The following is a 16,067-nucleotide window of genomic DNA, read 5'->3' as shown; positions in this document are numbered from 1 at the left end:
CAAATCGGATTCTTTGCGACCCCATGAACCGCAGAATGCCAGGCCTCCCTGTCCATCACCAAACTCATGTCCATTGAGTCAATGATGCCATCCAACCATCTCATCCTTTGTCGTTTCATTCTCCTCCTGCCCTCAATTTTTCCCAGAATCAGGGTCTTTTCTAATGAGTCAGCTCTTCATATCAGGTGGCCAAAGTACAGGAGTTTCAGCTTCAATATCAGTCCATCCAATGAACACCCAGGCCTGATCTCCTTTAGGATAGACTGGTAGGATCTCCTTGCAGTCCAAGGGACTCTCAAGAGTCTTCTCCAACACCACAGTTCAAAACATCAATTCTTCAGTGCTCAGCTTTCTTTATAGTCCAACTCTCACATCTATACATGACCACTGGAAAAACCATAGCCTTGACTAAACAGACCTTGTTGACAAACTAATGTCTCTGCTTTTAAATATGCTGTCTAGGTTGCTTATAACTTTCCTTCCAATGAGTAAGCATCTTTTAATTTCATGGCTACAATCACCATCTGCAGGATTTTGGAGCCCCCCAAAATACAGTCTGACACTGTTTCCATTGTTTCCCCATCTATTTCCCATGAAGTGATGGGACCAGAAGCCATGATCCTAGTTTCTGAATGTTGAGCTTTAAGCCAACTTTTCCACTCTCTTCTTTCACTTTCATCAATAGGCTCTTTAGTTCTTTCTGCCATAAGGGTGGTGTCATCTGTATATCTGAGGTTATTGATATTTCTCCCAGCAATCTTGACTCCAGCTTGTGCTTCATCCAGCCCAGTGTTTCTCATGATGTACTCTGCATATAAGTTAAATAAGCAGGGTGACAATATACAGCCTTGACGTGCTCTTTTTCCTATTGGAACCAGTCTGTTGTTCCATGTCCAGTTCTAACTGTTGCTTCCTGACCTGTACACAGGTTTCTCAAGAGGCAGGTCATGTGGTCTGGTATTCCCATCTCTTTCAGAATTTTCCGCAGTTTATTGTGATCCACACAGTCAAGGCTTTGGCATAGTTTATAAAGTAGAAGTAGACATTTTTTCTGAAGCTCTCTTGCTTTTTTGATGACCCAGTGGAGGTTGGCAATTTGATCTCTGGTTCCTCTGCCTTATCTAAAACAATCTTGAACATCTGAAAGTTCACGGTTCACGTATTGCTAAAGCCTGGCGTGGAGAATTTTGAGCATTCCTTTGCTAACATGTGAGATGAGTACAACTGTGCAGTAGTTCGAGCATTTTTTGGCATTGCCTTTCTTTGGGATTAGAATGATAACTGACCTTTTCCAGTCCTGTGGCCACTGCTGAGTTTTCCAAATTTGCTGATATATTGAGTGCAACACTTTCACAGCATCATCTTTCAGAATTTGAATAGCTCAATTGGAATTCTGTCACCTCCACTAACTTTGTTCGTAGTGATGCTTCTTAAGGGCCACTTGTCTTCACACTCCATGATGTCTGGGTCTAGTTGAGTGATCACACCATTGTTATTATCTGGGTCGTGAAGATCTTTTTTGTATAGTTCTTCTGGGTATTCTAGCCACCTCTTCTTAATATCTTTTGCTTTGGTTAGGTCTATACCATTTCTGTCCTTTATGGAGCCCATCTTTATATGAAATGTTCCCTTGGTATCTCTAAGTTTTTTGAAGAGATCTCTATGCTTCCCCATTCTATTACTTTCCTCTTTTTGTTTGCACTGATCACTGAGGAAGGCTTTCTTATCTCTCCATGCTATTCTTGGGACTCTGCATTCAATTGCGTATATCTTTCTTTGCTCCTTTGCTTTTCTCTTCTCTTCTTTTCACAGCTATTTGTAAGGCCTCCTCAGACAGATGTTCCCCATCTAAACTTTCTACTTTGATTCAAGGCCTGTTACCAAAATCTAGATCTCACTGTTATTATTGACCTTTTTTTGTTTTTTCTCTGGACTAATTTTCATAATAGCTTTTATTGTCTAAGCATTTTTCTTACTGGGTAAGAAAATAGAGGAAATGAATGAATCCTTAGTACTCACTGACAAAATGGTTGGCCGAAGTGGAAAACAATTTTATATAGAATAATGGTACTCTGAAACAGGTCCAGTTAGATTCAAAGTATCATCAGGATAAAAATTTATATAGTAGCAATATTATCTAGAGGTGTGCATTTAAAATGATTTATATTTTTTCAGTTAAAACAAGCATATCATATAATTTCCTACTATCACTACAGATAGTGACTGAAGATATGAAATTAAAAGACGTGTGCTCATTAGAAGAAAAGCTAAGATAAAGCTAGACAATGTGTTAAAAAGCAGACATAGTACTTTGCTGACAAAGGTCTGTATAGTCAAAGTTATGTGTTTTTAGTAGTCATGTATGTATGTGAAAGTTGGACCATAAAGAAGGCTGAGTGCCGAAGAATTAATGCTTTTCAACTGTGGTGTTGGAGAAGACTCTTGAGAGTCCCTTGGACTGCAGGAGATCAAACGAGTCGATCAAACAAGTCAACCCTAAAGGAAATTAACCCTGAATATTCTTTGGAAGGACTGATCCTGAAGCTGAAGCTCCAGTACTTCAGCCACCTGATGCGGAGAGCTAACTCATTGGAAGACCTTGATGCTGGGAAAGATTGAAGGCGAGAGGAGTAGGGGATGACAGAGGATGAGATGGTTGGATAGTATCACCAACTCAGTAGACATGAGTTTGAGCAAGCTCCAAGAGATGATGAAGGACAAGGAAGCCTGATGTGCTGCAGTCCATGGGGTCGCAAAGCACTGGACACAACTGAGCGACTGAACAACTACTTAGAAAGTGTTGTTTATAGAAATAAACTTCCAGTTTATATTTGTCTTTCCTATATCCATTTTAGCTTCTGCTAAACTCAACCTAACAGTTCAGTTTATTCAGATAGTATATGACTAGTCAGTTTATTCATATAGTAGATGACTAGTACTAAAAAAAAATAATAATACTTTGCTCAAGCAGTTGTGCTTGCTCGAAGTTCAGTCTTAAATTTTGCAAAGAAGAACAATGTATACTTTGTCCTAGAATAATCAGATACAATGGTAGTCTTTTACAATCTAAAAAAAATGAGATTCTATCCATGGTGACCTGGAATTTCATAAGATTGTCAACATATTTTCTAAGTGTTTCCTTATGTTTCAGAATAACCAATAAAAGCCTCGATGAGAGGATAAAATGAATCCTGTCCTTCTTCCAGGTACTGCTAGATGAACTCTGCAGAGTACACTGAGTGTATATTTAGTGAGCACTGGAAAAGGATAGTGTGCACAAATCATTTGCTTGCAATAAAACTTCTCTCTACCTTGCTGAGGTCCTTTATGTGCTAAAAAAAAAAAAAAAAAAAAAAAAAAAAAGACATTTAAGAGAATAAAAGAGGATAGCTTTGGAGTCAAAAGGCCTAAATCCAAACTTGGATAGACAAAGCTCTACTATTTCCTAGTATAGTTACCCTGAACAAAATGCTTCCTCATATTTAAAAATAGAAAGTAATGCTTACTTTTCAAGCATTGTTTGAGGAATAAATGATAGATAAAATAAAATCAGCATAGATACAAGTAGGAAAACTCAAGTATGTTACTCCTGGCTTATATCAGGAGCTTCAAGGTAATTTTCTTTTTTGTTACTCTGTTAATCATAAGCAATACTTCATAGTTTTGGGGCAACACCGTATTATTCTACAATGTATAGCTCTAGGCAGTACCAAAGTCTTTGACTGTGTGGATTACAACAAACTGTGGAAAATTCTTGAAGAGATGGGAATAACAGACCATCTGATCTGCCTCTTGAGAAATCTGTATACAGGTCAGGAAGCAACAGTTAGAACTGGACATGGAACAACAGACTGGTTCCAAATAGGAAAAGGAGTATGTCAAGGTTGTATATTGTCACCCTGCTTATGTAACTTAAATGCAGAGTTCATCATGAGAAACGCTGGGCTTAAAGAAGCACAAGCTGGAATCAAGTTTGCCGGGAGAAATATCAATAACCTCAGATATGCAGATGACACCACCCTTATGGCACAAAGTAAAGAGGAACTAAAGAGCCTATTGATGAAAGTGAAAGAGGAGAGTGAAAAGTTGGCTTAAAACTCAATATTCAGAAAACTAAGATCATGGCATCTGGTCCCATCACTTCATGGCAAATAGATGGGGAAACAGTACCTGACTTTAATTTGGGGGGCTCCAAAATCACTGCAGATGGTGACTGCAGCCATGAAATTAAAAGATGCTTACTCTTTGGAAGTAAAGTTATGATCAACCTAGACAGCATATTAAAAAGCAGAGACATTACGTAGTCAAAGCTAAGGTTTTTCCAGTGGTCATGTATGGATGTGAGAGTTGGACTATAAAGAAAACTGAGGGCCATGAATTGATGCTTTTGAACTTTGTTGTTGGAGAAGACTCTTGAGAGTCCCTTGGATTGCAAGGAGATCCAACCAGTCCACCCTCAAGGACATCAGTCTAGAATATTCATTGGAAGAACTGATGCTGAAGCTGAAACTCCAATACTTTGGCCACCTGATGGGAAGAACTGACTCATTTGAAAAGACCCTGATGCTTGGAAAGATTGAAGGTGAGAGGAGAAGGGGACGACAGAGGATGAGATGGATGGATGACATCACTCATTCAATGGACATGAGTTTGAGTAAGCTCTGGGATTTGGTGATGGACAGGAAGGCCTGGCATGCTGCAGTCCATGGGGCTGCAGAGTCAAACACTACTGAGCAACTGAACTGAACTGAACTGAGGCAGTATAGGAGTACTCAAAATGTGCAACTGAGCTTCTGGGGCTATATTAAAAGGATAACACCTAGCCTATTGAAATGAAGTCCCAAGTCCTATTATAAGCAGCAAGGCTGATAGGAGCTCTAAACCTACAATCCTAAGTAAGAATTTATTATTTCCTTTCTTTGGTTTAGACACTAAGCCTTAGTTTCTGTGAATATCAGTTTTCTTACCTGCAGAATAGAAATAATTCTTAACAATAGGTTCTCAAAGATTAATTGAGGTCATGGTATTTGTCACATTAATGACACCTATTATTATATAACATGTCAGAAAAATAAACCTCGAGAGCATAAATAACTGAAAACATTTAGGCCAAGCAGTGATTCAAGTATAAGAATTAACTGCCACCAGAAAGTAGGGTTGCAGGTAACTAGAAACCCTTTTGCCAAGAATTGTTAATTATTTATTTTTTAAGAATAAAATTACATCTTGATTATTGTTAAATATATATATTGATTTATATTATAAATAATGAATACAATGAATGTGTCTATAGTCATATATTAGTGTTTATCTGTTAATGAAATTATCTGCTATCTATTATCTGCTACAACTGACTGTAAATAAGAGCTAACATGGGTAATACATACATTAAGAATAGCTCAGTGTTTTACGATATGGAGAATGACAAAGCAGACAAACTATTTTTAATCCCCTTCATAACATCTTGATCCAAAGAGCCTCAGTGTTTTTATCAGAAAACGGTCTAACTGGAATAAAAATGGGGACTTCTTGGGGCAATGGATAGATGGGGTCCTGATTTTTGAAGGTGGTTTGATATTAGACTTAGGCTGAGAAAAGTAAGAAGAATGTCACAAGAAAAATTCCAGTAGACGAAGGATAATGAAGTGAGAAAACAGAGGCCAACAGTATTAGAGGTAAGAGAATGACCAAAATTTAATTTGCATGGAATAAAAAAGATAAAAGGATAAAATAAAGTACAATTACTGGCAGGATTTGAGATAGTTTGATGAGTTCAGAAGTTGAACTACCAAAAGTTTATCTAAAGATTCTCTTCTTATGGAAGGACATATCAATCCCTAACAAAGTTTCAGTCTTGAAGAAAGGGAAAGGCAACATTTTTCAACTTGTCCGGTAGCCAGAGATTAAGTAGTTGTCCTTGACAATGCCTGTTCTTCAATCTTCATATTCAATTGTTTCAAGTATTTACTCTTTGTAATCTCAAAAATCTTCCCACATTCCACTGTTTCTCTTGTTTCCACCCTTTCCAGGCTTCCATCGACTTTTCCTAAAACCACTATAGCAAACTTATTTCCCAGAGTTCACTGCTTATCTAGCTTCACCCTAGATCTCTTCAACTCTCTGCTAAGAATATCTAGAGTGATTTTTCCAAGTAAAACTAATCATGTGGTCATACTCTCCTTAAAACCTGTCCTCAGTGCTCATTATTTTCAGTATTAACAGAAATAAACAATTTATCCCACATAGGCTGGTATGATTTGGTTCCTATTATTATCATTATTTTAGATGTATAACTCCCTCTTCTGTACTTAATACTATTCAGTCTAGACTGGCCCTCCTTCAATTTATCATATAGAACATATTCCAGTATTTTTCAAAATGATTGAAATAATAATTATTGTTCCTAATGTGTATATCTATTATTAGTAAGAAAATATTATTGCTCTATTTGTGGTTAATAATTGTAGAGTCTGCTAAATGGAGATAATTGTGATTTTCTCAAAGATAAACTCACCAAATTGCTACTAGCTATCAATTTATACTTAGAGACAGAAAATTGTTCCTCCATTTTTTTTTTGTTTGACTTAAAAACATCTTTACTTTTTACAATTCATAGAGCCTTTGGAAAGTACTTAACACTCCTGATAAAATATGTGGACAATTTTCTATTAGATTTTCATGAACTTCTTGTGAGAAGACCACTGAGCTATCAGTCAGTCTTAGGAGCACCTTACGTGCTTTAACTGTTCTCTCAAGGTTTTTCATGGTAAAGCCTTTGACTGTGTGGATCACAGTAAACTGTGGAACATTCTGACAGAGATGGGAATACCAGACCACCTGACCTGCCTCTTGAGAAACCTGTATGCAGGTCAGGAAGCAACAGTTAGAACTGGACATGGAACAACAGACTGGTTCCAAATAGGAAAAGGAGTATGTCAAGGCTGTATATTGTCACCCTGCTTATTTAACTTACATGCAGAGTACATCATGAAAAACGCTGGACTGGAAGAAACACAAGCTGGAATCAAGATTGCCAGGAGATATATCAGTAACCTCAGATATGCAGATGACACCTCCCTTATGGCAGAAAGTGAAGAGGAACTAAAAAGCCTCGTGATGAAAGTGAAAGAGGAGAGTGAAAAAGTTGGCTTAAAGCTCAACATTCAGAAAACGAAGATCATGGCATCAGGTCCCATCACTTCATGGGAAAAACATAGGGAAACAGTGGAAACAGTGTCATACTTCATTTTGGGGGGCTCCAAAATCACTGCACATGGTGACTGCAGCCATGAAGTTAAAGGACGCTTACTCCTTGGAAGAAAAGTTATGACCAACCTAGATAGTATATTCAAAAGTAGAGACATTACCTTGCCGACTAAGTTCCGTCTAGTCAAGGCTATGGTTTTTCCAGTAGTCATGTACGGATGTGAGAATTGGACTGTGAAGAAAGCTGAATGCCAAAGAATTGATGTGTTTGAACTGTGGTGTTGGAGAAGACTCTTGAGAGTCCCCTGGACTGCAAGGAGATCCAACCAGTCCATTCTGAAGGAGATCAGCCCTGGGATTTCTTTGGAAGGAATGATGCTAAAGCTGAAACTCCAGTACTTTGGCCACCTCATGCGAAGAGGTGACTCATTGGAAAAGACTCTGATGCTGGGAGGGATTGGGGGCAGGAGGAGAAGGGGATGACAGAGGATGAGATGGCTGGATGGCATCACTGACTCGATGGACATGAGTCTGAGTGAACTCCGGGAATTGGTGATGGATAGGGAGGCCTGGCATGCAACGATTCATGGGGTTGCAAAGAGTCAAACACGACTGAGCAACTGAACTGAAATGAACTGAACCAGATAGTCTTTTAATATCTAGTCTAATGATAATTATTTTTTTCCTTTGCCACTATGAAAAGTCCTGAAAAAAAAAGAAGACTTGCATTAGCTTTTTTCTCTTCTTTTATAGAACCTTTGAAATAAATATTTGAACAAGCTTATAACCAATATATTCAGGTTTCATTAACAGTATTAACTTGAGATGGGTAAAGAGCTAGCATAAATATGAGAGTACTTGAGTGCTCAAATATTCTCAGACCTACTAGTGGTACTCTAGCCAGTCTTCCAGTAGTATGTACGAAAACTGTTAAGAAACAGTGTAAATTTAAAACCTGTACTTTTATTGCTTTTGTTAAGAAGTTAATCATTGCTCAAATAACGTCTGATTTTTAATTTTCAGTATTTTTCAAGGGAGAGGAATTTCATATATCTGTTTGAATCACTGATTATGCCTTTCTCCATTCATGTATGTATCCTCAGTTGTGACTAACTCTTTGCAACCCTATGGATTATAGCTGCCGGGCTTCTCTGTCCATGGGATTTTCCAGGCAAAAATACTGGAGAAGGTTGTAATTTCCTTCTCTAGGGGACCCTCCCAACCTAGGAATTAAATCCCCATCTCATGAGTCTTCTGCAATGGCATTTCGCGGTGGCTCTTTACCACTGAGCCACCTGGGAACGCCTTCCTCTGCCTTCCTTCAAATCACACTTCAAGGAGGATAATTAGTTAGTTCAGTGTCTCAATCATTCAGTCGTGTCTGAACTCTGCAACCCCATGGGCTTCAGCATGCCAGGCCTCCCTGTCCATCACCAACTCCGGGAGTTTACTCAAAATCATGTCCGTTGAGTCACTAATGACATCCAACCATCTAATCCTCTGCCGTCCCCTTCTCCTCCCACCTTAAATCTTTCCTAGCATCAGGGTCTTTTCAAATAAGTCAGTTCTTCCCATCAGGTGGCCAAAGTATTGGAGCTTCAGTTTCAGCATCAGTCCTTCCAAATAATATTCAGAACTGATTTCCCTTAGGATGGACTGGTTGGATCTCCTTGCAGTCCAAGGGACTCTCAAGAGTCTTCTCCAACACCACAGTTCAAAAGCATCAATTCTTCAGTGCTCAGCTTTCTTTATAGTCCACCTCTCACATCCATACATGACTACTGGGAAACCATACCTTTGACTAGATGGAACTCTGTTGGTAAAGTAATGTCTTTGCAAGGAGCATGAGACTGAAGAAAAAGTGTGTCTTGTTTGATTCTGCAAGTCATGGCAAACAGCAGGTTCTCAACTAAGATTCATTCAATAAAACAATAACTGACCCAGAAATCACATTATACCAAAATTAGAACAAAAATGAGGATAATTCATGCTAAATATTCAGAGTTCAACCACTCCATTTATATGTATGTCTCATTTCAGCTGTATTTTCTACTTTTGGAAAATTTCCTTTTTTCTCTTTTTAAGATTTTTAAATTTTTTTAAAAAATTAATTAAAGGTTGTTAATTCAACATTAATGAAAACTTATGATTCAACCTGCTGGATCAGGAGGAGGATAGGAACAAGTTTTTTCTCTTATTTGTTTAGTCTAGTCCTGTAAAAATAGATGCAAAAGAAAGTTGATAATAAGCTTGAATCAGAGTGAACAGTCTTTACCAATATCCTATATTCATTTGGCAAATACAACTACACCCCCAACAGCTAAAAGGAATCTTCTTTTTACTTAGAAATCTGTTAATTTCAACATCCATTCTGAATTTGTTTCTTCTTGATAAATTTCTAGTTGTCAGATGACTATATTCAACATAATTATAGCATTCAACAATTTTTAGAATACAGCATGTTATTAAATCATTGAATAATCAATTCCAACTTTTAATTAACAACATAGTATTGGATAATAGAAAAAGAATACAAAAGAGACTCAATTATTACAGACTAAATAACAAACAGTTTTAAAGTTGCATAGTAGAAATCTTTTACCTCTTGAAATAACAGTTTCTAATCCAGTTCCGTTAATAAAAGCCCGTTTAATGGTTTGTGTCTTAATGTCTGTCCAGTATAGGCGTTCTTCAGAAGCATCAAAGTCTATCACAGTAACATCATCAATATCAGGGACTGTAAAGGCCGTGATAAAGTTAAAATATGGATTATCAATATCCACTCCTCTGATTTCAGAACGTCTTGCATATAGAAGAAATTTCTTCATTTCTAGAAATGAAACAGAAATGTGTTTTTCTTTATAAACTTGGCAAGTTTTAAGCAGCCTAGAAATTCTAAACATTTGTTGATGATTTAATAGGTTTTTAGCGTATGAAAAAACGTGATCAAGATTTGATAAAAAATATGAAAAATAAGTTAAAATCCTTAAGTCATTTTTCTTAATGCCAAGAAATTATCAGTAATTGATCTGATCTTAGAATTTCAAGCAAACTTGTTAAGAGACATGAACTTTACAAATCTCACACAGCCACATTTGTCTTTGTTTATAATCATAACAACATTACAGTGTAGTAAATGCTTTTTGAAGGAATCTAAGAACACTTTTCTCTATATGATCTTTGAATAAAATGAGGTAGAACATTGCTTTTAAAAGTCATGTTCATGTTTTCCCTATCAAAATTAGGCTAATGTTAAAGTATAACATACTGAAAATTTTTGTGAATCTGTAGTAACTAACATTGTGAGGCATTCTATTATTTCTACTTAAATAGGCACCTTTCTTGCACTGAGTTTGTGAAATATTAGTAGATTTAATAGAAAGAGGAGTCATAGAGATTTTGTTCTCTTGTTTTTCTCCTTTGGAGTTATAGTTGATATTTGAGATATGTTATTATTGTGAAAAATTAGTTAAAGCCAAGAGTACCTAAATCCCTGAGTTAAAATTTGATGAATACACTTTTATTGGCCCTTCAAAGTAATTGCTTTACAAATCAACAAAAATTAGTAATAAAACAAAACAAAGCACCTTCTGATTTTCATTCACAAATTTTAGTATCAATTTTTGGTTTAAATATACTGTTTAATGTCTTTTTACAAATCTTCCCAAATTATATATTTTACTTCATATTTTCTCCCTTCAATTTGTAATCCCCTATAAAATGATGCTGAAGTAACTTTAGGAGAGCAGAAGGAGATTAAAGCTGTTAAGTACATCTTTGTTATGCAGGTTACTTACATCATCATTTTTTGATAATGCACTTTCAGTTACAAATCTCCCTGTTCTGTAGAGATAAACTGTGCTAACACACCGAAAAAGAAAGTAGCAAGAAAAAAAGTGAATAAGATAATAAGCAGCAAAGTGTAGCCTATCACATATTTAAAGAATTTGTCAGTGTCTCCCGAAGTAGATGAATCATCAACTGAGTGAAAATAGCACCACCTCAAATGGTGGTTTTTAAGGACATTAAAAACCTCTCCTGCTTTACTGTGAGGAAAATCCAAATGCTAATACAGTCAGAGAGGATTCACTTTGGAGTTTCTGTAAGATCTGGGAGAAATTTACCATAGCAGGTCTTCTTGTTGGAGGAAAGCTTCATCAAGTGGGGACACGCACAGGCAGCACTCCTGTTATGATTGATCAGACACATGTGCGAGCAGGGGCCTCTGCCATCATTAGCTGCACAGGGATTGGGAGCTGTAATTACACAGTGAAATATTAACAGTGAAGAAGGGAAAATATATTAGGGGACCTCTGAGGGTGACAAGGGTTATTCACGTAAAGATTCAAAGTGAAGTTCCCTAGATAGCACACATTACTCGAGTGATTAATATGACAATAATGACAATCATACACAGTTATTATATTAATAAAAACATTTTTCCTCATCAAAGATAACAACTAAGATAACTCCCTCAGGTTCCTTTAAGATGAATGACATTCATTCTATTGCCTTGGAAGCAAAGGATTTCTTTTTAAGTATTTAGTCTGAGAAACAATCAGGAATAACTATTAAATTTTGTATAAATTAAACTCAGGTAGATGTCATGAAGGTGTCAGGAGTTCCAATTGAGAAACTGCTGTTACATGTACTGTGTATCTTTTCAGGCTATTTCTTTTCCAAATCAGAGGCCTAGATGAATAAAAATTTCATCTTCCTTTATTATAAAGCTGTCTTTTTTTTTTTTTGCTGTATTAACTTATTCCATGGCTAAGTACTGCTACATATTCAGGCTTACTATAGTCCATCATATACAAAACTTCAAATTTAAAATGGAATATTAAATTTTGTGTTTGATTTCATTCTCTCGTTCTTTTGTGTTTCTTATTTTGTCATTGTTAAATAGTTAGAATAGGAAAAAGGAGTCCAGAATGGTGGTGGCTAAAAGATAAGGAAGGGAAAGGCCTGGGAAAATAGGACAAAGGAAGGTCCGAGGACTGGAGTGAGGATCCCAGGTATAACAGACAGCACTCCTGGCTAGCCTAATTTACACAGGACAGGCCCAGGGGTAGGAGAAAAAACATATAAAAAGAGGAGCCAAAGAACTGGAGATTCCTCTCTCTTCTCTTTGCGTTTTGGGTCATCATGCCCTCATGCCTCAAGGGTGTATTTTCCTTTATTTTCTAAATAAAACTGAGCTGTAACATGGAGCTGTAACACTGATCCATCCGAGAGCTGTAATGCTGGTCCATTGTTTGAAATTTTCATTGTGATGAGACAGAACTGAGGTAATACACACTCCCCAGACATCATCATATCTTTTGGATAAACTTTTAATCTCAATTGATCCAATGTTCTCCTAAATATTATTTTTATAAAGCCTATCTAGTAGGACAAATTTTTTAGAACTATGCTGGTCAACTGAGGGCAGAAAATAATTATACCTTCTGATCGCAGCTGCAATACTTTAGTCTTCAACTAATAATATTTTCCTAACAAGATGATCTATTGCTCAGGGTAGCAATATCAGTCTTATAGACTTTTAAACCACAAAGGATAAAAATCAATAGGGTATAATAAGAATTGTAGACATTATGAGAAATTGACTGAATTTAATAAATGCTCAAGGTAGCCGTTGGCAGTCTTCAGGACCCTCCCCATAAGATAACAAAAATGATCCATGTCTATGCATTTGATTTAAAAAATAAAAACAAAAAATTAAAATGAAAGACTCAGAAATATTTTCCCAAGCAAATAAATTAAGGACAAAAATTATTAGAAAATAGTGGAAACTAAAGTTGAGAGACTCTTTATGAGTGTAAGTTACTCTGTCACATGGTATGTGTACATACTAAGTTGCTCCAATCATGTCTGACTCTTTGCAACCCTATGGACTATAGCCCCCTAGGCTCCTCTGTCAGTGGGATTCTCCAGGCAGAATACTGGAGTGGGTTGCCATGCCCTTCTCCAGGGGATTTTTCTGACCCAGGGATGGAACCTTGTCTCCTTCAGTTCCTGTATTATAGGCAGATTCTTTACCACTGAGCCCCTGGGGAAGCCCAGCAGATGGTATAAACGCCACATATTCTGCTTTCTTTCCTTTTAACTTCATCTATTATAATTGATGCTTTTGAACTGTGGTGTTGGAGAAGACCCTTGAGAGTCTCTTGGACAGCAAGGAGATCCAACCAGTCCATCCTAAAGCAGATCAGTCCTGGGTGTTCACTGGAGGGACTGATGTTGAAGCTGAAACTCCAATACTTTGGCCACCTGATGTGAAGAGCTGACTCATTTGAAAAGACCCTCATTCTGGGAAAGATTGAGGGCAGGAGGAGAAGGGGACGACAGAGGATGAGATCGTTGGATGGCATCACTGACTCAATGGACAGGTTTGGGTGGACTCCGGTAGTTGGTGATGGACAGGAAGGCCTGGCGTTCTGTGGTTCATGGGGTCGCAGAGTTGGACTTGACTGAGCAACTGAACTGAACTGAATTGATTATAATTGGCTCAGATGGTAAAGAATCTGTAATATAGGAGACCTGAGTTCAAACTCTGAGACAGGAAGATCCCCTGGAGAAGCAAATGGAAACCCACTCTGGTATTGTTGTCTGGACTGGGGCAGAAGAACCTGGTGGCCTACAGTTCATGAGGTCTGAGAGGACTGAGTGACAAAGTAGCAATGCTACAATGGGTGTCTTTAAGGAAGTAAAGGTTAGAAAAGCAAGAGGTTAGATGGGAAGATTTTAAGGAGCAAAGATGTTAACAAAATAAAGAGAATATTAAAATAAAAGAAATAAAGAGGTACTGTTGAACTGTTAGCTGTCTCGAGTAGGGTTACCCAGTCACTGGTAAATAGGGGAAAAAAAAAAAAAAACCTCAAAGTTTTCAATTCTTGAAAAAGAAGAAGAAGATGGGGAAGAAAGGGGATAAAGTGAAAAAAAAGAGGAGTAGAGGGAGGAAAAGGAAGAAGGAGATATTTGTTTAAAAACATTGATATAGAAAATGCTATTCCTCTCAAAGAAATTAAAAGCATAATCCATGACAACTCAATAACAAGTAATTGGATTTTACTTGAAACACCATTATCTTTAGCCTGGAATCACATTAACTTTTCTCAACATCTTATAATTGTGATTAAAAGCTTTCTAAAATCAACAATAACATATTAAATTTCTATATATATACTAAAGTAAAAAAATACACTTTGTAGCCCAATATCTGTATTAATGATAACACTGTAAGGTAATATTAACAATATTTTGTGATTCATGGTGAGGAAAAATCCACAAAGCCTTCCTTCAATTTTTATCTTTTCTTACTTTGAAATAATGGAGTTAAATATTTTTCATATTATTTCTACCATACATTTAAATAGACACTCTAATTACCAAATTAAGGAATTTGGTTTTCACACTCACATCTTAGTATAAAGCAAGGATCAGCAAATATGGACCCTGGAGCCTTATCTGGTTCACTGTCTATATTTATGAATAAAGTTTTATTGGACCATAGCCATGCTCATTAATTTACATGTTATCCTCATGACTTTCTCACTATAATAGCAGAGTTGAACAGTTTCAGCAGGGATCACTTGGCATAAAAAGCCCTAAAATGTATTTTATGGCTCTTTACAGATAATACCTGACATAAAGTTACTATTTTATATGAAATACTATTACACTATCCAATATTAACACAAAGATTGTAAACCCCTACCAAACCAAAGCTATCCCATGTATTGTATCCAGGAGATGGGAAAAACTGACCAGTCAATGAGATGCTATGAAAGAATATTAACAGATGAAAGCCAAATATAGGTGTGCAAACTGAGTTTATTGATAATTCTTATTATCAAAACTCAAGTTGACCAAACAAAGACCCTTAGACATATGTAAAGTGAAAGTGAAGTAGCTCAGCCGTGTCCAAGTCTTTGCGACCCCATGGACTGTAGCTTACCAGGCTCCTCAGTCTATGGAATTTTCCAGGCAAGAGTACTGGAGTGGGTTGCCATTTCCTTCTCCAGGTAGACATATGTAACCCCCCTCTTATATTTACTACTGAATACATATTTATGAATCACCTCATCTTCTGCCTAGTTTTAAAAAACTGGATATAACAGCAGATAAGAGATAGTTCTTGCATTAAAGAATTTAAGAGTCTATACTCTTACCCCATACACCATTCTCTCCAAATCTATGGTCAGTGGCTCAATTTAGGTTCTTTGCATCTCTTGCTTGGACCGCTGCTCTAACTTCCTAAATAACCTCTTAATTTTCAGTCTCTCCTCATTGCCTATGGTAATTTTCTAAAATACAGACTTGCTCATATAGTTCCTTTGCTTAAAAATCTTGGATAGTTTCTCTACCTTAGATAAGTCTTCCTCACAAAGACTCAAATTTTATCTGCTACCATTTCCTCCAAGGTTTTTAACACTAGCCAGATTGGTTTGCTCAGTTGCTCAGTCATGTCCAACTCTTTGCAACCCCATGGACTATACTCCACTACGCTACTCTTTTCACGGGATTCTCCAGGCAAGAATACTGGAGTGGGGTGTCATTTCCTCCTCTAGATCTTCTAGACCCAGGGGCTGAACCCACATCTCCTGTGTCTCTTGCATTATTAGGCAGATTTTTTACCATTGTGCCACCTGGAAGCCCTCCAGATTGATTTACCTGCTGTTTTTTTTTACCTTTCATTATTTTTGTTTGTTTGTTTTTTAATCCTGATCCACTCTGTTTATTTTTATTAAAGATATCATGTCTTCTAAATTTACAAAATTTTAATTTAAAAGATTATTTTTTACTTCTCTTTCACTACCATATATAATTGTCAAGTATTATCAGACTTGCCTATTATGTAC

The 16,067-nt window shown here is 36.8% G+C and overlaps 1 protein-coding gene across 1 annotated transcript in view; it reads right to left on the bottom strand.

Moving 5' to 3' along the window:
* Nucleotides 1-16,067, bottom strand: part of LRP1B (LDL receptor related protein 1B) — a 1,834,206-nt gene that overhangs the window by 727,203 nt on the left and 1,090,936 nt on the right. Inside the window, exons 28-29 of the mRNA XM_052653145.1 lie at nucleotides 11,331-11,462; nucleotides 9,809-10,036 (exon numbers count right to left, since the gene is read on the bottom strand). Of these exons, the coding sequence (XP_052509105.1) occupies nucleotides 9,809-10,036; nucleotides 11,331-11,462 (360 nt within the window). The remainder of the gene's footprint in view (nucleotides 1-9,808; nucleotides 10,037-11,330; nucleotides 11,463-16,067) is intronic.

This window comes from Budorcas taxicolor, chromosome 2 (assembly GCF_023091745.1).
Source record: "Budorcas taxicolor isolate Tak-1 chromosome 2, Takin1.1, whole genome shotgun sequence".
Lineage (NCBI taxonomy): Eukaryota > Metazoa > Chordata > Mammalia > Artiodactyla > Bovidae > Budorcas > Budorcas taxicolor.
Note: the sequence above shows the minus strand (reverse complement) of the source record. Positions and strands in the feature narration are given on the sequence as shown.